Source organism: Falco cherrug, chromosome Z (assembly GCF_023634085.1).
Source record: "Falco cherrug isolate bFalChe1 chromosome Z, bFalChe1.pri, whole genome shotgun sequence".
Classification (NCBI taxonomy): domain Eukaryota; kingdom Metazoa; phylum Chordata; class Aves; order Falconiformes; family Falconidae; genus Falco; species Falco cherrug.
The window spans coordinates 39322187-39349756 of NC_073720.1; the positions used below are offsets into that span (position 1 = coordinate 39322187).

Here is a 27570-nt window from a genome sequence, read left to right on the forward strand (position 1 = left end):
GAATATGAGGAAAAACTTTTTTCTTTGAGGGTGACAGAGCCCTGGGACAGGCTGCCCAGAGAGGCTGGGCAGCCTCCTTCTCTGGAGACATTCAAAACCCACCTGCAGGCAACTCTGTGCAACCTGCTGTGGGTGAAGCTGCTTTAGCAGGGGGTTGGCCTAGATGACCTCCAGAGGTTCCTTCCAGCCCTGACCATTCTGTAACTGACTCTGTGATCTCAGGGAATGAAAGGTTAGTAATATGTAGTTTTGTAGAATGATCAAATCCCCCAATCCAAACCCCAAAGCTAGTTGTGCTATGTCTAAAATACTATAAAGAAATGACTGCAGGCTAAATAAACCTCCAAACTACTTCTAATACTGTATTATTGATTACTGTCTGCATTCTTACTATACAGATGAAACAGGTATTTTCTCACTGCTCATTAGAAGCATCCACTATCAAAAGTCCTGCTTTGCAACACCAAGCATAGATATTTCCTTCCAGAAGTCTTTGGTGGAATGCCTTACTTACAAAGAAAAGTTTGGGGTTGAATCCACTGTCAGTAAAATTATGTGGTTTCATATGTATTTTTATGTGGTGAGACTCTTCCCAAGTACAAAGTAAGGCACTTACCTAATGAAGATGTTACAGCCTAAAATAATTGTACTAGATACCTTCTTGAATTGTGAAAGTACTTTCATTTCCACTGAGTTCTGATCATGAGATTAAGTTTTCTGGGCATTGTTTCCATTAGATTGCAGGCCAGTTGAACTGGCCATAAAGGAAGAAGGACTTTCAGCTTAAGTCAAAACAGATAGCAGTGTGATTGTATGAACAAAAGATCATCAAAGTCTATTAGGTTTAGCATTTTCCTTCTAAATTACTGTTATTTGAGGTACAGACCTGAAACTGATGATAAATCAAGGAACTTTATAGTGTGATCTTATTTATTAAAAAAAGAGCGTGAAAAATCCTTGTTTGGATCCCGACCACAGTAGAATTACACAAGTGACAGGTTTCTCTCTTTACAGACACAAGCCTCTTACTAGAAAATGCTGTATTCTAAAGCTGCTCTCATCTTTAATCTTAGCTGAAAATATATTTAGAAATATTTATCTGACGCTTCCTTCACTGTTCTGACAGTGCTTCTGGGTATAAGAGAATGTGCTTCTCAGTCTCGCTCTCATAGTGAAATACTGTATTTCCACATAGCTTTTGTCAAACTTCCTACTCAGAACTAGGTTTACATCAGTTTGATTTCTGGACAGAGTTTTTATGCTTCAACGTTTTGCATAGGTAAGTTTAAGTGCTTAGTACATTTAACTTGGATTGAAACTACTGTTCTCTTTCCAGTTTCAGTAAGTTTTCATTCAACTTCCATTCCAGTATCACCTACATTTCAGGCTGCTTGGAAGCTGTACTGGTTTTGGCTGGGATAGAGTTAATTTTCTTCATAGCAGTCTGTATGGTGCTATGAATTTGTGACCAAAACACTGTTGCTAACATGCAATGTTTTATTTCTGAACTGCGCTTACACAGTGTCCAGGTCTCTGTTTCTCACACTACCCACCAGCAAGTAGGCTGGAGGGTCACAAGTAGCTGGGACAGCTGATTTCAACTGACCAAGGGGATATCCCATGACATATGACATTGTGTACAATAAAAGCTCAGAGAAAGGAGGAGGAAGTTTTTTGAGTTGTACCATTTGTCTTTCTAAGTAACCACTACATGTGATGAAGCCCTGCTTTCCTGGAAATGGCTAAACAACTGCCTGCCAATGGAAAGTAGTGAATTAATTTATTTTGCTTCGTTTGCTTTGCTTTGCCCATTAAACTGTCTTTATATCAACCCAGAAGTTTTATCACTTTTAACCTTCCAGTTCTCTCACCTGTCATGCTGGAGGGTGCGTTGGGGCTGGGGAGTGAGAGAGTGGTTGTGTGGGGCTTAGCTGCTGGCTGGGATTAAACCACAACAGAAGCTGATATACATATATATGAACATATTCTTGTGCTGCTTCTTTGCCTAGTGTTACTGAGCAAATTGGCTGGGGAAACATAAAAAAAGTTCTTAACTGTGGTAATGGTAATAGAAGGAAGGATTAGTGAAACCAACGGCATCTTTGTTACAGTGCAATTACTGTTATTAAATAAATTAAACTGAAATATTATACAATCATCTTGTGGTTTTGGTGGCCAAAAATCACTGCGGTGGGGTGGGGTAGGTGGGGGGAACAAAAAAACAAAACGAACCCACAACTTTAATAGAACACAGCAAAGACTATTTCTTTTTCATTATTGATGAAAATCCTGTATGATTCTTTAGAATTGTGAAGATAATTATGGAGAGAAAGTAGCAGAGGGCCAAGAAATTCACAGCCAAACTTAGTCCATCTAGGGGGAGTGATAAAATCTCTTAATGAAGCCCTGGGAGACAAACGCTTTCTCCCTAGGAATTTCAGTCGACAGTGATAAACTATTCTCATGTCTCAAAAAGGTCTTAATTTCAACCACTTACACATAACAAAGAAAGGAAATACGAACAAGGAGAGGAATAGCTATTTATTTATCCTGATAAAGCATCAAAAATAAAATTAACAGTCTGTTGGCATTAGAGACTGATGTGCAGGCTACAGGTGAACCAAAGTTTAAGCTACACGTTCTGTATAAAATGGAGAGCTGCAGTGATTACAGGATACACTGAAGCATGAGGGTAAAATGGCAATCTGAAAAGCTCTTTGCAAGATGGAGTTGTGAGTGGAATTTTTGACAAGTGCTTTGGTGTGCAGTATTTCAATGTTCTGTAGTCACATGCAATAGATTCCATTCTGAAAAGCACCCATGCAAGAAAGAAGGTAATTAAATTCCTCATGATTTTTTTCCATGGGAAAGGAACTCAGGAAAACTTTAAACAGAGCATTAGGAACTATCAAAGTGTTGAGCTTTACCATGAATGTTATTATCCATTCTAGCTGAGAAGAAGGTCACGTGAGGAACCTTTATCCTTCGGAAGCACAGTCCATGCTCAAGCTGCATTTCTCAGTCTGCTATATGAGAATGTTCTGTCATATTCATTAGATATATACAATTTCAACCAGTACATGTTACTTTTGGTAACTACTTCGTCAACATCATAACTCTTGATGACCTCTGTTATTTCTGGAAGTGTAATTTTAAGGCCTTCTCGGTGTGCATAAGCCAGGTTTTTAAATGCTTTATGCTTTTTAGTGCAATGTTGACAGACAGTGAGCAAATATCAATGGTGAGACCCATAGCTAGGTAGTTAGAAACTCTGCAATGATTTAAGTTCAGTTGCTGAACTTCTAGCCACCTAGATTTTAATTCCTCTGTATGTGCTCTGATTGCTTCCTCAAAAGCCTGTCTTTGTATACAGGTTCAGAATAAAGTACTTACTTTCTTCCTTATATGGGAGTTTATGTCTAGCTGTTCCATACACCATGAAGAGCTGGAAAAGTAGTGTCTTTATGGAAGTTATGAGTCTGGCAAGGCAAAAAGAAAAAAAAAATCAAAAAATGCACAAAAAACCAACCAAACAAAAAAAGATTACTTTCTGCTAATAGATCATTTTGCTTTATTTGAAATGCATCAAAAAGAAACACCTCTTGTGGGGACAGAGTAGAAGCTGGGCGTAACAAGAAAGCAGACATCTTAAAGAGATCCAGAAACAGAAGCTGGCCAAAAGCTGGAGGAATATGTTTGAGATGTGATTATGGATGGAAGTTGCAGGAGACTTAGCATGTCTTATTCAGCATAGTTGGTGAATTCTGGAAACTTTATTTCATGGACTTAGATATGGCTGCCATTTCAGCTAAACCTGACAGTCAAACCAAGATTAAATCACATAATCATACTAGATTTCAAATGAGACAGAAAGAAAATTCCTACGATTCTACTCTGGACTATGTGTTTGCTCTAATCAGTTTCTAAGAAACTCATCCAGTTTTACTTTAAATCAGCTGACAGTTTGTAATATTTTTATCTAAAATTATTTTTATGTGTGATCTTACATATCTGTAACAGATCTTACATATCTGATCTTGTTTCATTATACATGTTTTCAAGAGTCTTGACTGAATACCTCTTCCTAGTATTTATTACAATTACTTTGCTTGTTTTTCCAGAACTGTGGGTGAAAAAAGCTATCCCTTCAGGCTTCCAAGAACATGAAGATTCAGTAAGAATTGATACTGAAACTAAACCACAGACCACCATTTACTCATCTGTTCCTCTACCAGGCAGTGTTATTGATTATTCAGAGGAGATACAAGAACATCCTTCATGTGTGATTAGAAGTGTTATGATTGAAGACACACCTGAGGAGGGTAAGGAGTACTTTGTGCCTCAGGTGTTCAGGATGAGAGTGTAATTGATTGTTTTCCACAAAAGGGCAGATTGGTACCACATTACTATATTGTAGTCTTACAGAAGCAGAACTGCATAAGCATATAGTCCATATTGCATTATCAGTGCTGATATAGCTTGAATATGGATGAATGTAAGTATGGACTAAGTGGGAGAGTTCCTGTCATGATTCAGCATATAGGTAATGGAAGTGATCCTCAAGCCTCTCATATACAAGAGATGCGTATTGGCTTTATATTCATTAAACCCAAAGTCAACAGAGGAGGATTAAATTTATGTGTTCTGGACCTGCAGCTTCTAAAACAAGGTGTGCAACTTACCAGACTCTAAAAACTGTCAAAAAATACTACCACAGCTATTCAGAACAGCAATGTGGCTGCCTAGCCTGTGCCATGTGCTTTGATTTTAGTTGTAAAGTGAGAAAGGAGACACCTCTTGTTTGCAGAAGATTACATTCCAAAGCAATTAAACTGCAAGGTCCTGTGGTGGTTTGAATGCCTTTTGAGAGCCAGTCTGATTGATGGCATTGAAAATAAAGGGAAAGAACTGTTACAGATGTCTTGTCCCTGCCATACCACAGAGTTTTGCATGAGTTAACTCACAAGAATTGTGAAAAAGTATTAAGTAGTTTGGGGAGTGACATGCTCTGTGAGATGCTAAGCTAAAAAGAACACGTGGACTGAGTTTTAGCATTCATGAATTGAAGGCGGTTCAACTGTCTTTCTTCCCAATGGGCTGCTATTGACTAAAGGGGAAACTTGCAGGAATTTCAGGAGGTGATATAGTAATGCATTTTTTCCAGTAGGAAACAGTATCTGTGTCTGTTTTCCGTTAAAAGTTAAGATTAATCTTTATCCTAGAAGACAGATGCTACACTCCTAACCTGCAAGCACTCGTGCTCCAGTGGTTAATTTTGCCTAAAGTAGGATTATGTGGAGGGCTTTTTCAAGAATAACTGTGGTTTCAGATAGTGTCTAGGAAAGCCAAATACGAACCAGAAGGATATAGATGTGAAAGGTCAAGTCCTTCAAGAAGTAGCTAATCTATATATAATTTAACATGTTCTTCACTAACATAATTCACAGAACAAAAGCTGATATACATATATATATTTATGTAACATATATTGATTAAAATAATTCATTCAGAAAGAAGAGTAAGTTGAGCTAAGGGTACTTTTCTCAACACATTTATTTAGTTATGTATTTTATAAATCATCAAAACTGGCTTTTGAAAAACAACCCATTTATGGCTATATGGGAACAGGATCTGCTGATTCCATCTAGTAGCTGGATATACTCTATTTTAAAACAGTACATTCTGTTACAGTATGTCAAATAAAAGCAATATGAAGAGATAGATATTTGATCGTAGAAAATCACTGCACCATGTGAGTAAACGAATATTTCTTCAGGATCTTAGGAAAGGAAGCTATACATTTCTATTTCCCCAATGGACAAAAGTTCTTAATTTCTGGTAATTGTTTTGACCAATTCAGAGACAGAAGACTTCTTTCAGACACTGTTCTCCCTTGCACACCAGAACACTTGAAGAAGTTGCTCATGTTGGGTGTTGTGGCTTGGTTTTCTCTCAGCAGGACTGTTGCACACACCCAGAGTTATCATTAATAAACCTGGATCAGATATGTCTCATATGTAATCCACCCCTGTCTCTACACACACACACACTTATTTTCAAAGATATTGGGCAAAATCCAGTTGTGTAATTTTTTGAAAATCTATTTTGAAAATATTTTTACAGAAGATGAGAAACAAATCTGGAGTACAGCCTTTGCATTCAATATATCTCTATTTTCAAGATTAAGTGGAACCATTCTAGTCTCAGACAAGTATCACATCCTTCTTATGCTTGTAGCTCTCTCAATGACTTCCCATCTTTTTGTATCCCTTTTACTCATTTAAAACTCTTTTGGTTCCAACAGAATAAGTGCATACCACATTTAAAGCCAATGAATCAGTGCATCATTGCAACAATTTTCATTTGATTTTAGCACCTTGATTTCGTTAACAGATAGAGAGGGAAACTCATGGCTGCACAGACTTGGAATGAATATAAACAAGTGGTCATTTCTGAATTCCCTGATTGGATGGAGTGAAAACAGAGCTCTAGAAAAAGGTATATTTATATAGCAATTATAATTCCAGTTTGCTTTCTGGAACACATAATGTATTACATAAATAAGGAAAGTTTATCTTATTTCTCTTCTATGTGAGCTTTAATTGGATGCTATTGTGTCACTTGGACTTCTGTGAAGTTGTATAGCTTAGGTTTATAGTTATACATATATATATATATATAGTTAACATTCTAAGATCAGTCTCTTTCAACCTTATACACCTGTTACTTAATTATGATACTTAGTTAAGGATCATGTTACTCAAAATATTTTTCTAATAGAAAGCCACCTATTGTGTTAAGCCAGAGAGATCTCATTAAAAAAAAAAAGAAAAAAAAAGTAATGATAAGTTTTTAATTAACAAAAAAAGATAAAATTAAATATTAAAATTTTATATAATACTCTCATATAAACAACTTGCAAAAGGTAGTTTTGAAGGAGGCTTTAAAGCGCCCTCTTCTTAGCTGTGAGAAATGCCAGTTTTCTTAAGAAGCAGCTTATTTCTGCATTATTTTTTTTATAACCTAAACTTTCAATTTCCATTTTAATGATGTAAGTTTACATAAGTAATTAACATCAGAGTAATCATGGACAAGTAATTGTCGTACAACATAACTATGTGTGATGGTTTCCATAGATCAAAGCTGACAGGTCAGACTTGCTGAAATTCTCCTCCCAAAGGTCCACTTTCTTTGTTATCAGAAAAAAGGTACATTTTAAAACTAGATGTCTCTTATAAAAATTTTAGAAGGTAATATGTACATATGGAGTTGCTGTGCATTTTTGTTCTATTCTTCAAGTTGACAAAGTAATTTTTGTTAACACAGTAGAACAACTGAACACATCTGGAGTTTGTTCTGATGTTGATCACAAAGCAACTGAGCTGGAGGACCATACAACCCAAGAAGTACCATATATTCCTTACAAGTTAGCTGCATTATCTATCATCAAGGTAAAAACAAACAAAAAAAAAACCCATCAAACAAAACCAAACACCCCCTACCCCCCAAAAAAGCACCCCGGCATGAATGAATAAGTTACAATACAAAAAAATGCCATTGCATTAAGTGTCTCTTTTCCTAGGATATACTAAAATTACTGTGATAATAATTATCATAATATGAATTCAAATCACACAATCTTATTGCTTAGATAGGTTCATTCTTCATATTTGAAAGCTTTCACTTACATTTTGAATATTGACATAAAAATACCAACATTAAAATGGAAATGATATCTTAAGTTAAGTTCAGATATTAAGTTGCTCAAATTTGCATGTTCCCGGTAGGTGTCTAAAGACAGAAACCTCCCTTGCAACTGTACATGGAGAAAACTCTTGCCTTTCCATATATTTCTCATCATGTTTCTCGATGTGGCTTTTGACTTGCAGTGTAAGATTTTGTTGCTATTGCAATATTTCTGGTACCAGTAACTAGCATATTTTTTTTTATTTTCTGCTTAGCCAGTTTATTTTATATTATGCAGCATCTGTGTGTGTATGTGTGCGTGTACCTATATATATATCCTGTTTTCTTGGGGATTAATATGCTTTTGCAATCTTGTTATTTTGCTATGCATCAAAAAAATTCTGTGGTGACTTGTCTATTACAGACTACAGACCCTTGAGCTAGCTGTTCAAATATCTGAAGCAATCTAATTAAGATGACTCAGAGCTCTGTGGGTGATAAGAAGGATAAATCTGTTGGGATCTTTTCAGTCTTCTCCTAGAAGAGGGGTTTCTTGTGTCTTAACCTTTTAATTGTGTCTCTTTAAAATTCCTCTACTTCTACAATAGTTGTTGATGAGGGGATAAATAGAACAGTATATTTCAAAACCACAACTGTTTAAAAATAATGCATCAGTTACTACAAAAAAAATGGGTTTTTTTCTCTTTTTCAGTTTTATTTCAGCTGAGCTGCTCACTGTTAGCAAAATCTGCATCATATTAAGCTTAAATGAAGAACTGAAACCAAGGAAACCTCTGGAAAAGCTCTAGATGTTTATAATCTTTATAGTTTACATATAATCTTGTTCATTATTCCTATAATTCATTCAGCAGTATCTGTTAGTCTTACTTAAGATGCACAAGTATCAGTGTTGTGTAATTTGACATTGCACCTACCAGACAAGTATGTCAAAAGGCAGAAGCTGGGATCGGGGATAGTGGAATTTTCCTTTTGTGGCTGTTACGAATTGGATTAGAAACAAAAGGAATAAAACAGTCACTAAGATCCTGATGCAATTTTAAGCTTAAATGACTCATTTTCAAACAGGAAAAAGGTCACTTATGTATACAACTGTTTTTATTAGTCATGAAAAATGCATGTAGTACATGTTAAAGTTATATCAGTTCTGCTAGTTCTCAAACTATTTCTATGGAATACAAAACAGAAATTGAGTTTATTCTGAACCAATTTGTGTTATCTAACTCTTAAATGCAAAAATGTAATCTTTTCTACTGACTACCATTTTTATTATTTTTTCTGAGAAATAAGCTTCACAATGCTGTTATTCAAGAACTTTAGAATAATTGTAATGACTGCCTTTTGTATTCAATTCAGGTCATTGCAGTAAAAAGGAAGAGGTGGAGATGCAATACTAGGACCAGAAAATCCATTTCAAGTCACTAATAGATTTTTATTCAATAGCATAACATAATTTCTAGTTGTTGAAGCCTGAAAGCTTTTGCCTGCAGCCTTCTTGGTTACTTATCTATTTTCAAGATCAAATTCTTCACTATAATGTATCTATCATTTTGAGAAATGTATCTCAGAATTGTTTGATAGTTAATTACAACTGGAGTTGCTTGTGCTTTATTATCTAGTTGATAATTTCCTTCATCCTATACAGATTGTAAAAGACATGCACCAAATGAAAAAAAAACACGTGAGGATAATCAGACAACTAGACAATATAAGGAAAGAAAAACAGGTAAATGTTCTGGAGCATTAGCACTGTTGTGTCATACCATTAGTTAAAATTACACAGAAGGATAAAATCTACTTCATTCACATTTACATCTGCATTCAGGTACCCATGTTAAATCTCTAGAAATAATGCCAGTGTATCTGTAAGTGTATTTGATCTTACAACTTTGTGAAATCCAATTTTACTTTTTGTCTAGCACAGTTGCATAGATTTTTCTAAACTTTTTTTGTGTACTAAATATCTACCTTAAATGCTACCTTCCTCTACTGACTGACTGCATGGTGGGAACACTTGTATTTATGTAGGTTGTGCCCCTCAAGAATTATGTCATTGTAAATGGCAGTGCCAAGCTGTACTGCTTTCCTTCATTGCCAAAGTGGAAAGTTTTATGGCCTCTTCCTCCGTGGGTACTTTCTTCTCTACTTTACACTTTGTTCTGCTTTAGCCTTGTAATATTTTCTCAACATTGTTTACAGAATTGCAGAATGTCTCCACCTATAAACTCCTGCAAAGTTACAATCAGAATCTAGAGATGCCAGTCTTGTGACCATAGTGCCTCAGTTTCCTTAGTGGAAGCATTTTTGCATTTCATTAGTCAGTAATTCTCCCAAAATATGAAATTACCCACATCATCTTCAGCTACACTGTTCTGAAACCTTTTCTTGCAGCAGCTGTTTCACTTCTCTGCTTATTATTATCCAAGCTTTTGTTTTCTGATAAAAGTTTAATTTCTTTAAAATTGCTTAGCTATGTTTACAGGGAATTAATTCTGGTCTGCTTTCAGAAAGGCTTTCTTTTTTACTTCTGCAGAAAACCAGAGAAAAGATAAATTCCTTTAGCAGCAATTTTTGCTCAAAGTCTGCAGTGGGTGAAAGCACAAACCTCCTATGATCAATAAGAAAAGTTTGCAGACAACAAAAAGCATTGAAGAAAAAGAACCAAGTATTATCTGTTGTGGAAACCATTCTCTTTATCACGCTTGGCTTTCATGTTTTTGCTCACTGTTCATTGTCTCAATCTTTTGTAATACAGGAGCAGACTATAAGTACTATAAATAAACATTATGGTGAGAAAATGAGCAGTCTGAGATCCCAGTTAGAAGCTTACCAAGAGCTGATGAGCAAGAGCAATACACACCAGCAAGATATAATTACGGTAACAAAGAAGTACAGTTTTTACGTGTGACTGAGAATAGCAGGTACTTCCAGAGGCTGAAGGAACAGGCTGTATAAGTAAAGTTTTCTTCTTAGGGTCAGACAGTCAAATGAAGACACACCGTTTGTGAAATTAATACAGAACTATATCTGTCTGCTTCTGGACATGAGTAACATCTTACACAGTATGTTACCAAAAGAGTTTTCATACCTTGGCTTACCTTCACGCCCCTGATGAAAACTGTGTGGGATTTTCCATTACTGTCTGTGCTTAAGCACTTGGAAATAGCTTTTTTTAATGAAAAGAAAGTGTCAATATTCACAGAATGTATAGGATGTGTAATATTTTTTTGGTGACAAACAGGTATTAAGGTTTAACCTATTCCTCCTTCTGTTCCACTACTGAGGAAAAGGTTCAACACATTCATGCCTCTAGGGAACGTCTTTAGAATCAGACCACCTCTGGTCGCATGTGGTCATTGTAAATTGGTCAATTTTTATTATTTTTGTGTGAGATCCCCAGGACTTAGCAGCCTGGTCCAAATGTTATCACTTCTCAACATGTGTGGAACAAAAAGCCTCAAAATATAGGCCTTTTTGAAAAATGAAGCAGTGGCATAGTGATTGTAAACCCTTTTGTCTTATTCTACTGTCTTAAGAGCCTGAGGGAAAGAAACAGACAACTGATCCAAGAGAAGGAAGACCTTCTTCACCAAATAAAGCAACAGACAGAGAAATGGGAAGAAGAAAAGGTAAACAAAGCTAGTTTGGGTTTTCTTTTTGGATCTGGACAGTGTTCTCATTACCACTTCCAGTGTGAGCTGTTTCTGGAAGTCTAAGGGGCATGGAAACTACAGTCTGCCTTTAGATAGGTACTTTCAAATCAGCGAAGACTGCTCAGCTATACACATGCCTGCCTCTTTTTCAGAGTACCAAAGGAGTTTTTCAGCCCTTAAACACCAATGAGTATTATGTACATTTTTTTGGTCATACTGTATCATGTTTTCCTCTAAAATTTATTAATTGTAATTTCTCTTTCTCATTTCATATTTCATGTCTTTTGAAGAATTTTTAAATAACGGTAAAGCACATTGGGTATTTTCTGTTTAGCAATTAGCATTAAAGATCAACAAAACCTTTACCTCATCTAAGCTACTACAACACTGCAATGCAACTGATTGACCTAGCAGCAGAACTACTTCACTTGGTAGTTCCCAGGAAAAAGGGATGTGCTTGAAATTCCTCAGGTTTTCCAGATTTCTCTGTAATAATGCAACTTTGATGTACTAAAGAGATGAAATGACTGCAGAGATCAAAAAAGAAAAAAATGTTGGTTTTTTATGGATAGCATCTGTAAGCATGGTCTGATAATTGTTATTTTCTGCAGTATTCTGTTTCATTTAGTATGTGCAAGTCTTTCTGTAATTTTGCAGATCTTCAATGTTGCTTTATAACAGTAAATTTTCATTGCACTACTCCAAGGCATGTATTCACTTAGCTAACCTTGTGGTGTGGTGAGAGGGTGCAGGGAGTCTCAGAGCCAGGTTCTCCTTTGTATTTATTAAACTGAATGAAGATTTCTGTAACATTTCTGAATGAAAGTTTCGAGAAAGAGCTGGGGTTTGTGTTTGTTCTTGTTTGTTTTGGGGGTTTGTTTTTTAAAAATGATGTAGCAGTACCTTTGATTAAACTTGGCATAGCACCAGTATTGATTTTTTTTCTCTCTTTTCAAACACTTTTAACAATGTCTATTGCAATAATACTATGTTCCTGATTGATAAACCATGTAAAATCATGGCTTTTACAAATCCTTTGACCTAATTGTTATAAATCAAAGAAATGTAGCAAAAATATTGTAATAAAGAGTAAGGAGTAAGATACAACGTTCTAAGACTCATAGGAAGAAGGAAGATCTTCTATTTGACCAAATAATACTGTTAAGATTTCACACATGCAACATTTTCTTCATGGCTGCCTTAGGATTGTGTGTCCAAAATCTTTTGTTCTTCAACTGCTTCAGGAGCCTCAATAATTTTTGCATTCCAGTAATGTGGACAAATGCTATAGAAAATATAAGCATGGTACAGGCTCTTGTGAAAACATTAGAGTCTGAGAAGTATCTGTTTTATTTCTGTATTTTCTTTGCTAAGAACAGCCAATTACTGCATAACAGCCCATTTGTGTAAGCTGTGCCTATAGGTGGCAACAGCATTAATTCACTGCTATTGATTATTCTCCCCAAGGAAATATAATGAGAATTGGTAACACTCATTTCCTTGATATTTCCTTTTCTTGTCTTACAGGGCTGGATTCTAGAAAAACTGTGTAAAAAACTAGATTATCTTTATACCCAGCACATACTGAGTGAGTTTCATATTTCAGACACTATTTCTGGATGTCTCTGTTTTCTTTCCTGTTGTTTTTCTGTTTACACTGAGGTGCATGTCAGCTGAAGTCAATATAACCTTTTCCACTGCAATAATGTGCCACACATGGAATAATAAAGGAATGCTGAAGCTACAAATAACATCTGTCATGACTCCAGACTCCTTAGCATAACTGGCTTATTACAGTCAGCATCAGTTTTGAGTAGGTCTGTCTCAGCATTTGTAGCTTTCCCTTTAGAAATTTAAAACAAAACTAAGCACACGCCTTTTAAAATTATTTGAATTTTAATAAAAAATGGAATTCTTGATTAGTAAAATTTATTAGTTCATTAAAAATTCTTGATTTTTAAAGGGAGATAACTTGGCCTGCCTAGACAATATTCTAGGAACTGTAGATTAGAAATGCTTAAGTTGTTTGTAACTGTTTTTTCAATTCAGCTTTGCAGGAACTTCACAACATCAGTCTGTATGTGGAAAGAGTGCATGACCTCATGCATTTCCAGATAAAAATTCTTCAGCAAAATTCTGAGAAGAAAGAAGGAGAAAAATCAGATGCGTCAGAGGTTGTAGAATTAAAAACAGAACAAGTAAGCAGGAAAATGGAAACATTTTTAGGATTATTGCAGGTATTTCAAAGGCATTCAGTGATTCTAGCACAGGCTGAAGCAAACCATGGAACTAACTGATAATAAAAACTATGCGCAAATATATGCAAGTATTGAGAATGATAAATTGGTGAGGAATTATTAAAACACCACAGTAATAAAGTAAATCCTTATTCTAGGGGAACCACTGATAGTGTGCTGTTTTCCTCATTATAATATTAGTATAAACTTTATTAGAAAATCTTTTAAAGATCTGCCTCTTTGAATTATAAAAACTGTATTCTGAATTTTGGAACCAAGCAGCCCTTATTTTATATTTCTTCAATTTTTCTCCAGTTTTGCTCTACCTTGCTCATTAAAATTTTGTCAATTTCATATGAAAGGAATGAAAATCTAGATCCTGACTCAGCAGTAAGTTATCTTTGTTGCCACCCAGCTAGCCAATGAAGAAAAAGCTGAATGTTCAATCGAAAAGGGAAATCTTTGGCAAGCACACAACATGCTGCAAAAGATACAGGAATCTTTACAGAAACGAGAGAGAGAAGTCACTGAGCTCTTACAAAGTGAAAGAAGTTGTAACAAGGCAATGAAACCTCAAATCACAGTGCTGATGTTCTTGAAAACTCTTGTCAAGAAGGTAAGAACTCAGTTACCGCGAAGATGAGAAATTATTTACTGGGTTCTCTTAAAAGTTCAATAAGGAAAAAAAGTGCAGTTTTATTTATTATTGTTATTGTCTTAAAGAATTGGGAAAATAGTTTTGTATGCATTGCTTTAAAGGCTGCAGTTGAGATTTTCAGAACAACACATGGAATTAAAGAACCATAAACTTGCACTGCAAGTCAGCCTACAGAAAACCTATTAGACCAACTTGCATGCTTTTTAACTGGCATTATTTTAAAAGATAAATTAGTGAAGCATGGGAATGGCATCATGGAAAACACATGTTTTTCTATCCTTCCAGTTGTGTGAACTACATGATTTACATACAAATGTGACAGCTTTACAGGAAATATGATTTAATTTTTGATCCATGGTAGGTTCACACCATATGTTGTGATGTCCCTGGGGCACAACAGTACATCAGTCAGCTTATCAGGAAGAATGAGGATGAAAGGGCTGATTGGAAAGAAGCCTTTAATAATGCTCAGGCTGACATTCTGTCCTATGAAGTATTTAATGGAAATGAACCTATGGATGACAAAAGGTATATTGGGTAGTTAATAAAGCAAAGATAGAAGTAATACAGAAAAATAATGAATACAAAAAAATACAGATAAAATTGTTTTTAGAGAAAATACATTTTAAAGAATGCCAATGTAATTTCCACATATACTGGAGGGGGGGCAGTGGGCAGGGGGGGAGTGCTCAAAGTAGACTCTACATTTCTCTAAAGAAAGAAATCAGGGAACTTAGAAAAATCAGCCACAAAAGGCAGGAAAACATTTCAGTTTAACTGGATTACTCAAGTTGTATCCAGTCTATTATAAAATATGCTGAAATAAGCTTACTTGGCAAGCGTGTGCTACAATATCAGCATCTTTTTCTTCCTACATTTTTCATTTTTACAGGATGTTTCTTCCTCATATTCTGTGTAATTGCATCTTTCTTGTGGTTTAAGTAATCAGTTCCTTTACAAGCTCTTTTTTTTTTTTTTTTTTTTTTTTTTTTTGAATGACAGGGTACAGCTCTCAATGACACTTTTCAGAAATCTTGGGAAAACAAAGTCTGATTTAGAGTATGTTGAAACAGAGAAAATTGTGTTTGATTGTATCCAGACAGGGGAAATCCCTAACTGGATTAAAAGAGATTGTCTTCATGTAGCCTTGACAGGTGAGAAATCCTTTTGTCAATTCAGAGAAGCCTAATTATCCTCAGCCAACTCACTTTTGAATATAGGAAAGCACAGTACAGCAGTAAAAGGTGTTTAGACACGTACTGCTGCCATGCCATAAGGTATCCCATAAAACATCTTCAGTTATGTGCATTCTAATGAATTACTATCTGAATTTTAATACTGGGTCATTGCTTGTAAACATATGATTTCCACATTCACACCACACTGTTCATCTTTTCTCTGATATCTTTTATCATTTTGAGTCATGTGTCTTTTGCATATAGTGTGTAAATGTTTCAGTGAGTGTCCAAGGTAGATACATCCAGAATCCCCCCAAAATGTAGCAGCCATGCACTGAATGCAACAGCAAATGTAGAATTCAGAAGAAAGTAACCTCTTTTGAAGAAAACTTAAAAATATCCATTGCATGAATTTAAGACATTGAGCTTTTCTGAGAGGACCAGTAGAAAAACTTTTTCAAATATTTGGCTTCCTGTTTCTATGATTATGCAACAGAAAACCTGATTTTGGCAGTTTAGGCAGGGAAAGGAGAGCAGTTTTGAACTGTCTGAATGACTATAATTTACAAAATTTAGGAAGCTATATGTTTATTGTATGTGACTATATAATTACTGGAACTCTCCAGAAAACCCTGCAACATACTCTGAGGAGACAGAGCCACCATCCAGAGGAACTCACACAGAAGTTTAAAATGGAAATCAAGGTACTATATTATGTATTATGTATCATACCACATGGTTTTAAATGTGTTAAAAAGCACCCTCCTTTTCCTATCTATTCTTAAGGGATTTGAGATTAGTCTGGATTATGTCCTGTAGTGTCTGTCTGCAGACCTTTTTCCAAAGAACAAATCTCAATGTGAATTACATACAAATTCCTGCAGGTATATACCTGTAACCCTTAAGCACATTTACATTAAAGAATAACATAGTTTTGCTAACTGGTGAATTATATGGTCACACTTTCTGTGTATGCAAGGATAACCATATTCTATTTTTGCATCTGTATATCCATTTTCCTGTTTACAAACAAATCTTTTTATGCATCTTAATGGCCCTTGATGTCTATCACAAGTAAAGGTACACTGGAATCATAGAGTAACTTAGGTTGGAGAAAAAATTTAAGGTAATAAAGTCCAACCATTAACCTCACACTGCCATGTTCACCGCTAAACCATGTCCCTAAGCGCCACATCTACACACCTTTTAAATACCTCCAGGGATGGTCCCTCAGCCGCTTTCTTGGCACAACTTGAAGCTGTTTCCTCTTGTCCTATTGTTTCTTTCTTGGAAGATGAGCCCGACACTCACCTGGCTACCACCTCCTTTCAGGTACTTGTAGAAAGCAATAAAGTATCCACTCAGCCTCCTTTTCTCCAGGCTAAACAACCCCAGTTCTCTCAGTCACTCCTCATAAGACTTGTTCCCTAGACCCTTGCCTAGACCAGCTTAACTGCTTTTCTTTGGACTCCAGCACTTCATTGTGTTCATATATCTTATGATTTGGGATACACAGATTTCCTGTTTAGTACTAGGATACAAATGAAGTATTGTCTCATCTGCATGACAACATCAGAGTAAACAACTGCTTTAATCAAATTTTCTCTGCTGAAAGTGACCCAGACATACACTTTAGTGATGCAACAAAAAACAGAGTGTAATAATGCATTTATCATATTGCTGTTGTTGGATCTCCAAGTGAATAGCCCCAAAATTGCCTGAAATCATTATTTCCCCTACACAGACTTTAACACAATAACCATTATGCCAAGTCAATGTACAAAAATTTTCTCAGTGGTAAGTAATGAAAACAGACCATAAAATATTTATCTTGGTAATTATTAATTATACCATTGGTTGCATTTTTTTGTTTGGGTTGTGTTGTGTTTGGTTTTTTAAGTTTACCAAAGAACAAAGGAACAGTAAGAGAGATGCTAACACTGAAATAAAGTCTCCATTTTAGAGAGGGATATTGGAAAGAAAGCTTGATGCAGAAAAGCACTTTCTGTAGTATCTCTGCGGTGGAAAATGAATTGGAAGAAATAAAAGCTCATGGTTTAGTAAATATCAGAAAACTTAGGCAGCCATTTAAGTGTTTTGAAAACTTTACTCCTTTAAAAATATTTTAAAGATATCTTAAAAAAAATAAAGAACCACACCAAAACAACAAAAAAATCCAAACAAAACAAAACACGCAAAACCAGAACCAAAACACCAAATGAACTCCCGTCATTATGATAACATGAAAGACTCTGCAACTAAACAGAGAAGTCTTTGAGTCAATCAGGTATAAATTTGCTTGCACATGGGTGGGACGCATCTCACTAAGTTTTTACTGTCTAAAATGGGGCATTTAACATGTCTTTACAAGCAGTATACACAGAGAGTTGGCTCCAAAGGGTAATTTTCTTCTGTGAAGCACAAGCCTCTAAAATTAACTTTACTCTGTCCCATTTCAGTGTACTGTTCAGTGGTTATTTTAAAGTGCTGGCTTTGTACCATAGTAAGTAAGTGTTTTAACTCTTCACCCTTTTTTCTTAAATTTCATTTTTTATTGAAAAACAATCATAGATATGAAGAAAACTTAAAAATATAAAATCTGAAGTCATAGTTCTAATCAATCAAGGAACAACTGAAAGTGAAGATGGCAGTGGTTATTGTCGAAGACAACCACTTGTCTCTAACAGATGGTTGTTGAAGGCGATGATATCAAGTTCCTGGAAGAAAATGCACACTGCAGGTTTAGATACCACATGTGCACTCTTGGTTCTCAAGATAGGTACTTGGGGTTATGAGTGGTTCATTTGCAGCAGTCAACTGAGTCAAGTCCCTAATGTTACTGCCTATATGCTAAGTTGAAAACAAGTTTTATTCCAGCACTTACGTGGCATTCAGAAGATAACATCCACAAACTTTTTCTTTTTTTCTTTTTTTTTTTTAAACTGCATGTCTTTTCATTATGTGATGCTTCTAAGTTTGAATTACCTATCTGAAAGAACACTTTCTACAGATGAAGCATACCAATGATGGTGCTTTTATGCAAACAGATTGATAAGTGTGTTCTAAATATGTACTACTGGGAACACAATGTCTGTTCCTGAGAACCATTAATGTATTTATGGCATGTTTCAATTAAGCTGTTAGTACACTTTTCTGCAGTAAGACCATTGGAAGGGAATTCAAAAGAAAAGAAACAAGGACATAGATGTCACTAAAATATAGATGCATTGTGGGGGACAAGGCTCAAGAGAAAAACCACTAGAGCAGGTAAAGAAGAGGGTGACTGTGTACGTTTAGTATGAACATACCACTCCAGGATGCAGCACCATTTACAATAAGTCCAAGAATTAGACAGGACTGGACCAGTGTCAGACCACAACAGGGAGACAAAAAACCCAAAATATCTGTTAAAACTATATACAAGCTATATGCAGGATGCACACATAGACAACCAATTGATTTTCTACTGCAGTAAGAACTTTGATGTATTTAGTGATGAGATGGTAAAGGCAGTTTTAAATCGGCTTTAAAGAATGTAATTCATGTGATGAACTGGAGCTGTTATGAGTCAAAGTAGTTTTTTGAACTGTGTTGCAGATTCAATCTGTAAAGCTGTAAAGCAATTGTATTTTTTATGTCTAGTAGTGTAAAATAAAATAAACTGTCCAAAAAGAAATAACTTTTTAAATTAACTTTATTGGTTAGCTTTGTTAACTATTTAAATAACCCTTATGTGAAGAGATTATATTTGTGATGAAGGTTTGACACAATTCTTATTATTCTTTTCCTAACCTTTTTAAATGTCTGACTCCTTCCTTTACTTAATCTCATGTCTATGCAAGTTTACTGAAGCAGTTTCATGGCTTCATACGCAATTGGTCAACTTGCTAGCTTTTATATCTGTTTTCAATTCTGCAAGAGAGAAAAAGATTAATTTATTTGCTAGGCAATTGATTTTTACTTACTGTTAATGTCAACATTAAGGCTGGGAATTTAATTTAATTAGAATTATTCACCAAACAGCATTTAAAATAGCAGCTGATACATACTTTAATTAAATTAACCAATATATTAAAAGTGACAAAAATAAGAGTAAGAACAAAATGTCATTTCATTTTCATTTTATTTTTGTAAGAATAGTTCAAGTAAAGGATGTGCTGAGATTAGGGAATTGACAATTTGTTTCTCATCTCCTTGGGCCAGATATTTAATTGTATTTCTGAAGCTAAAAATGCAAAAACATGTCTCTCACTAAGACAGTCAAGATATCTAGATCCTATTAAAAGAACTGAAAAATGAAAATTGTACTAGGTAAAGTAGGTTTTAGTTACTAATGTCTTAGAGAACAGGTGAGTAATTGGATTGTTTTCCATCAATTCTCATACTTTTCTGCTTTTTAAACTGAAAGAATACCAGCTTTCACCTTATCAGCTCCCAAACTGCTTCCTGGTTTGGAAGGGATTAATGCATTTTAGTGCATTTAAAAAAAAAAAAATTACCTTTAGTTTAAGCAAGATAAAAATTGGGACTTAAATACCAAAGCTGACAAAAGGGTACTTATGTCATTTAAGACATGTGTCCTCGGTTGGGGAAAAAAAAAAAAGGGGGGGGGGGGTGCGGGGGAGCAAGAGGGGAGGAAGTAAAGAAAAGAAAAAAAGAAAGAAAAATCCACTTTATTTTTAAGGAATTCTGACTTTTAGTATCGTACAAATTTTTCCTGGTTTGCCCCTCTAAAAGATGTTCATTGTGGTACATCACAGCAGCATTATAAATCCCTGATAATTTTATTATACTGTTCCTCAGATACATGGAAAAAAACAAACAAAAAATATGAAAAAAGGTATATATAATCAAATTAAAGGCTGGTATACCAAAATAAAGAAATAATCATTATTTAGGAAAATCACACTATCTAGAAACTTCATTTAAAAATACTTTTCCCTCACCAGGGAAGAACCATCGCTGCAGAAGACAAGTACTCTTTAGGAAAACTAGAAAACTCTTCCTTAGCACATCTCATCTGTTGATCTTAGCTATCCAGGACACCCAGCCTGAAACACACCAGTTCCTAGGATGGTTAGTTTGTCCACCTTGGCAATGGCTTTCTCATTGTCTCTGTCACTGACGAAACTCTGGTATTACCTTATATATCCTTTTTGATATCACTGTTCCAGAAGAAATTTGACATTCTCTGTATTGTTACAACACAGAGATGCTTTATAAACGAGACTCTTTTCATCGTAAGGTAGGTTATATATAAGATAAATGCAGTGCTCATATGTGAGGTTCTCAAATCTTTCATGTTTTTCAGGTATCTGCAGCTCTCACATTAACCCTTCGCAGTCTCATGTGCTTTCTCTCTCATGTGAGATCTGCCACTGAATTAACTTTTAGCTAACATAGAAATCTTAAGCTCAGTAGACAAATGTATTTCTACTATGCTCATTTGAGCAGATGTAAAAAGCATTCATGAAAATTAACATAAAATAATATTTTGCCTTAAAGGAAGCATTAACATTCTACTTCTAATCCAATACTAATTTTACAGCTCTCTGACTGTTGCTTGTTTCAGTTCTATAGTTCTGGGCTTTCATCTTTTCTTATGTGCTTATTCCCTATATAGAATGATGGAAAAGATATTCTAATAAAAAAAAAGAGAGGCTTCACAGTAAGAATGCAAGATAGTGGCAGCATGATGCTAAGTTAGCTGGACTGATAGAATATATAATTTAGACAGGGTTGGGTTTTTTTTAATCTTACACTAGACTGCCCTCACACCTTTTGCAAAAAGAGAGTGGGAAAATGGTTATCTATGACAGGAATAGTAATATCAGTGGTTTTTAATAACATCTATCTAAAAAAGTCTATGGTTTTTGCCAGCTAAAATTCAGACACATGTTTTCGAAACAGTGAAGTCATTCATTTATGATTTTTAAAACATTAAAGGCAAATTTCTGACAGTTTTCATTCCTTCTCATGTTCCACAGAAAACATGCCTTTGTGTGGTGGCAGAACTGTTCATCTTCTAGAGAACTGTATCTTACTGTACCTAAATTTAAAATCACCTCAGCTGAAACGGTCACTATCGTTAGTGGAAACATGTGCCTCCGCTTGGATGCTCTTCACTGAAACAGGTTTCCCTCAGGTCTGGCCCTACTTGGCCTGACTGTGACGCAAGAGAAGAAATGGGAACTCCTTTTCAGTCCTGGCTTCCCCTCATCTCATCCTTCAACTTTTTCCTTGCAGTTTTTTGTGAAAATCTTGCACTTTTTAAACAGGTAATCCAGGGTAATGCTATCTTGTTCACCACACAGAAACAAAACCAAATACCTTAGACATTACCTGAAACAAATAACAGTAGCTTGCTTCTTCCTAGAGGACAAGGCTTCTAAATGGAAATTTGCTGTCGAAGTCTAATTTATTTGGCAATAAAATAGGCACATTTTACTCTTTCTTTTTTTTTTTTGTTACTTACACTTTCTTTTTTTTGTTTACTTGAAGGCCACAACTATTTTAGAGAATTAGAAAGTGAACCAAGAGAAGTCAGCTAATGTAGCCCTCTAATACACTCTAACAGCAAAAGAAAAGTGGTACAATGTGTAATTAATATTGTTAACGTGAAAATGAAACTGGAAAAGGTGGGACTGTTAACCTTAGGGTATAGTCCTCAGTGTTTGCCCTACAAAACACACAAGTCGTATTCTCTATATGTCAACTGTACAGAATATGACAGAGTAATACAAGTAACAAAGAAAAGGAAGAATTGGTGCAATTTTAACTCATGACCTTGCGTCCTTATTTTGTGAGGCAGTCATTGAATGAAAGGAACAATTTTGAAGATAATTCTGTTTAAAAGAACTAGCATTTTTACTCAGGCTGGCAGCCTATCACAAGCAGGCTCCCCCAGGATCCATACTGGGCCCCACAGTGTTCAACATCTTCATAAGTTACCTGAATGACAGGACTGAAAGGCACCCTCACTAAGTGTGCTAATGCCACTAAGCTGGGTGGTGAGGTGGACATGTCAGAAGGGAAAACTGTCTTTCAGAGAGACCTGGACAGGCTGGGAGAGTGGGCTAACAAGAACTGTATGAAGTTTAACAAAGTGTAAGTCTGTCCTGCATCTGGGATGACATAACCAAAGAGCCCAGCACAGGCCACGACCTGTGTGGCTGGGGAGCAGCCTTGATGAGAGGGAGCAGGGGGTCCTGGGGGATAACAAGCTGAACAGGAGTCAGCAGAGTGCTATTGCAGCAACCAAGGCAAACAGGATCCTGAGCTGCATCCTCAGGGGGGGTTATGAGCAGAGATAGAGAGGTGATCGTACCGCTCTATTCAGTGCTTGCCAGGCTGCACCTGGAGTACTGGGTCCAGTTCTGGTCCTCACTGTTCAAGAAAGACTGGAGAGGGTAAAAGGAGGAGCAGAAAGATGATCAAAGGGCTGGAGAGCCTGTCCAATGAGGAAAGACTGAATGAATTAGGTCTCTTCTTGCTGGAGAAGCGCAAGCTCAGGGAAGCCTCATCACAGTATTTCAGTACTTACAGGGCAGCTACAAAGAGGACAAAGACTCTCTCTTCAAAAGGACCCACGTGCCCACGTGGAGAAGACAAGGGGCAAGAGGCACATGTTGCACCAGTAGAGGTTTCATCTCGGCATAAGAAAGAATTTTTCTGCAATCAATCACTGAACAACCTCCCCAGCAACAGGCTGGAGTCCCCATTGCTGGAGTTTTCAAGATATGATGGGACAGGGTGCTAGATAACCTCATCTAGGTTCCATTTCTCATGGAAGGTTGGGTCAGGTGGTCTTTTGAGGTCCCTTCCAACCTGGGCTGTTCTATGATTCCATGACTCTGTTGATGTTAACAGTCTAGTGTAAGGCCGGAGACGTGCTGCACGGGAAAAGCCCTCTGCTCCCACTGGCTGCCAGACGTGTGCCCTCAGAAGTCCTGGTAACTGTCTAAGGAAATTGCAGATGGGCTCTGGAGCACATTTTTGGTTACATTCCCAGTGGAATTCAAGACTGCTGGTAATAGTGATTTTTTCCTATGATATGCAGTCAATTAGCTATACAGTGATAACTTCTGGTACCATTAAATTTGTTGCCCCTCACTGTCTATTTGATCCCACTTAAATGAACAGAAAACAGATAAAAGCAATTGCAGAGAGTTGTTTTTCTTCTTGTTGTTGCTGGTTGGAGACTTATTTAAGAGCACAGAAAATTACCGCACAGTCTAATCTGTTTGGGTAGGAGCCTGATTTTCTTACTTACCTACTTAAATATTTTAATGACTGTAAATTTAGACAGTGCATGTTTTCAACAACTTGTCTGAGTCCAAGTTTTATTCTGTTCAATCAATCCCTTTGTTAGCCTTTCAAATGTTTTCCAGTTATGTGTAATTTTCAAATTGCATGTGCTCTGTTCTAAACTTCAGCTGAAATTCTCATTGCTGTGAGTGGGAGTTACAAGCATAAGTCATTAGCAGGACTGTAAGTAGGTTAGTGCATTTCATGCCTAGTGTACTATTCAGGGCTTTTTGCTCATGTGTGTAAATGTGTCCAGACTGAATACTGGCCCTATTGACTTTTGAGTGTTGACAATAAAATTATCAGTGTCCTTACAGCTTTTCCTAACCTGAAATCTTTTTCTGTTTTACAATCTCTATAGTCCCAAGATTGCCATTCAACTCAACCCATTTGCTGTTTTGTCTGCCTTTTCCACCTGTATGCTTAAAATTAGTTTTAACTTATTTTTTTAAGATAAGGAAGTATTTAAAAGAATTGTCATCAGTGCTAGCTGTAAAAGAGTAGTTCTGGTTAGGATATACTATAAGAACTTCTTTTTTCTGTTTGATATTGTTTTTCTGTTTAAGGATGCTGGAACATGTTAAAATGTCAGAGTGCTCCTACTATGCTGTCTTGTGCTTTCAAACAATGAAAGAAGGACGAATTGAGGAAGAAATTGAAGAGTCCAATAACTGACAAAGTAGTAAAGAAAACCATACTTTTCTGAAATATAAGCATAACTGCCCCAGATATGCTTCCACGTCATTGACAGTGGAATCAATCTGCTCATTTGTCAAAGTTGCTTCCCCACTTCGACTTTTTTGGTCTTCACATAGTGCAATCAGAGTATCAGTAATATCTCAAATGCAGTTCTGCAATCAATATGCGGATTATTTGTTTATTTGTTAACACAGGAAGGAGATATAAAAAGTGCATTTTAAATAGGAGATGCTGAATTTTTTCAGTACACTAACCCCACAACTCCTTGATAAAGCCAAAACACACAAAAAAAAAAAGTTACAAGTTTAAAATTCTTTATTTGAAATTAAGGAGTTCTTGAAGAACTAAGAACAAACCTCACTTGAACATAGGAGATATAATGTTCCTGAACACTCTTGTTCATGAAACCTTTCCTTGTTTTGAACACAAGTGATGTTTATTGTCAGGAAGATGATGAAAAGCAGGGAAAAGTTCTGCAGCATTGCTACAGCTAAAGATCTGCACAACCTTATGGATGACATAAAGAACTGTGAGCAACTTACCATAATTTTGATTGTACCATTTTTCAAGGCACAGGTTACAGAAGACACTCGCTATACATCTGGTGAGGAAACTAGCAAGACCAAAGCTACTCACTGTGTCTGATAGGTCCCTAAATACTCTCATTCTCTGAAACTTCAAAGTGTACCTGTTCTTGCAGTAGACAAGAGTGTGATGACAGCTTTCTCAAGGCATTTTTTGCAATCCCCTTGTGGACATTCCATCCTTCTTTATATTTCTTATTGAAAGTCATACATCCTTAGTTTTCAGTCAGAGAAAAACTGTAAAGATCTGATCTGCCAGCAGTGCTTTCTCCTGGTGTTTCTGAAGCCTGCTTAAATATGTCAATGCCATGCACAACTACCACTGGGATGAATTACAGCTTTGTTTGACACGTCACCATATTTGTCTCTTAATTTTCTTGCTATTATACGAGGATATCCTCCTGCAAGCTGCAGCAAATTTCCAGTAATCAGCCAAGGGGTTGGACCAGAGGTTTCTTCATCCTTTTCTTACGTGCCTTCTTCCACTTTATAGTTAGAGACACCTGCAAATACAAGCAACTCTACCATCTCATAACTGTGCAACAGTGCTGTGAAAATTTCTGCATATGATAGTTTCAGAAATAAAAAAAGTGTTCAACACAGTGTGTGTCATGGCACACACAGACCAGCTAAGAAGCACACATGCTTGTATGAGAAATAAAAGAAAAAACTAGCTATTGCCAGTATTTTTCATAATTCTGCTTGTACTTGATAAAATTCATCCTGCTTTAAGACAGTGTCTTCAAGGCATGAAGCCCTTGAAGTCGCCTTTATTTTCCATATTGCTATGAAGCTAAAAATATAATCAAACTCCTGCATTCAGCCTAAAGTAAAATCTATCTCTGTTTATGATTTTTTGTTGTTGTTATTTTACACTACCAAAAAAAAAATTATAAAGGAAGGACAGTTTTGCCTGTGAACATAAATTTTACAGTTTTTGAAGAGGAGATGTAGCAGAAGCTACCATTAAGCACAGGCGTATTGCAGATTTAAAGTAACAGCTGGACTTACAGATATTATCTACTTCTTTCATTTTTATCAGGTGAAAAACTACAGGATTATACAGGCAACACAAAGAAAGAGATCCTCAGTCAGTAATAAATTTGTGATAAACTTCAGCTGCCCTCACAACATAAAGGTGTTGCTGATGGGACACAATATTCATTAAATAATGAACAATTTGCTTGAATCTTTTTCCACTGTATAACTCTCAAATGTGCGTCAGAAGCATGTCTGTTCCTATAGGCAATTGACCTCCAAAGGATATACTACATATTCTTTGATTTTTCTCCTTTTTTTTAGTTACATGAATTATTATTCCTCTCAGTGCTGCTGAAATTGCTGTTCATTACCATATTATCTTGCTTGACAAAAACACGTGAGCATATGCTAGATTTATAGGTTTTGCTATTATTATATGACAGTTCAGCTAGAAAACCATAAAAATTTCAAAATAACAAGCCATTACAGAATTAAGTAACAAGTACATTAACAAATTAACATTAAGTAACAAATACATCAACAAATACAAGTTCCTCAAACCTTCCTTTTAATCTAAATTAATAATTTTTGTATAAATATTTCTAAATTTATATGGTCTCATGCAACAAGTAACATTTTATAACTATATAGCACAGAAGAAATATGATCAATACATTATCCAGAGTGAAGCAAATTATTAAAATCAAATAATTGTAGAAATATGAATAGATTAAGCATATATAAACAAATATTTAAATAAACAATCCAGTCTTACTCAGTCTAACCGCTGAAGAAATACAGTATTATAAATACAATCTATATGCTCTTTGCAACTATTATTATTAATTTATAAAGAGTGAACATGTGTCAGTGTCACTCCTTTTTCTGTTCTACTTCTTTTATGGAGGTATACTCTATTAGGAAATAATTCCTTTTCAGGATTTCAGTGAGAAAGCATACTGACTTATTGCATTGATGGAAATAGGTTGTATTGATTTTTTTAAATTACTTTTATTTATTTCATTTCTAGGTTTTATTCTATATTTGTTGTACTGAAACACATCTCCTTTTCTAGAATAGAAATACTAAAATCAATTATTTTAAAAACTTGGTATTCTGTAAAAAGTATGAAAAATGCGACTAGAAAAAACAAATTTTCTCTGATTTTGAACATTTTCATAAAATACAGAAAGCTATTCTTTTTTTATCTTATTGGCTTGTTACCAGTGGATTTAGGATTGTATATTCAAAATGTTAAATGGCATCCGCTTCCTTCCAAAAATTTTGTGTGATGAAATCTGAATGCAGAGGGTTTTTACATGTTTAAGTGTTGGATTCTTTAATGTATAAACATTTTCCTGGTGTGAACAGAGGACCTAGAAAAACCAGATTTTCCTCACACAGGAGGTTGCACATCCATAAAGATGGAAATAAATGCTACAGATAGTGTGTTGCTACTTCAATCATTACAAAGCACGGCAGTAATTCAGCAAAATAAAGAGGCCACTCTCAGTTACGGCATTCCCAAATGTCACAGTGCTTCTACTGAAAGCTCTGCTCCTGATTGCT

General features: G+C 35.6%; 1 protein-coding gene across 1 annotated transcript in view; it reads left to right on the top strand.

The window, feature by feature from the left end:
• The window catches only part of LOC114014933 (uncharacterized), a 31426-nt gene extending 11508 nt beyond the window's left edge, over positions 1–19918 (top strand). Inside the window, exons 3-14 of the mRNA XM_055699804.1 lie at positions 4122–4322; positions 6394–6498; positions 7327–7451; positions 9350–9430; positions 10460–10582; positions 11241–11333; positions 12885–12945; positions 13407–13555; positions 14010–14210; positions 14614–14780; positions 15255–15406; positions 16057–19918. Coding sequence (XP_055555779.1) covers positions 4122–4322; positions 6394–6498; positions 7327–7451; positions 9350–9430; positions 10460–10582; positions 11241–11333; positions 12885–12945; positions 13407–13555; positions 14010–14210; positions 14614–14780; positions 15255–15406; positions 16057–16121 — 1523 coding nt within the window. The 3' untranslated portion in view covers positions 16122–19918. The remainder of the gene's footprint in view (positions 1–4121; positions 4323–6393; positions 6499–7326; positions 7452–9349; positions 9431–10459; positions 10583–11240; positions 11334–12884; positions 12946–13406; positions 13556–14009; positions 14211–14613; positions 14781–15254; positions 15407–16056) is intronic.
• The last annotated feature ends 7652 nt before the right edge of the window (positions 19919–27570 follow it).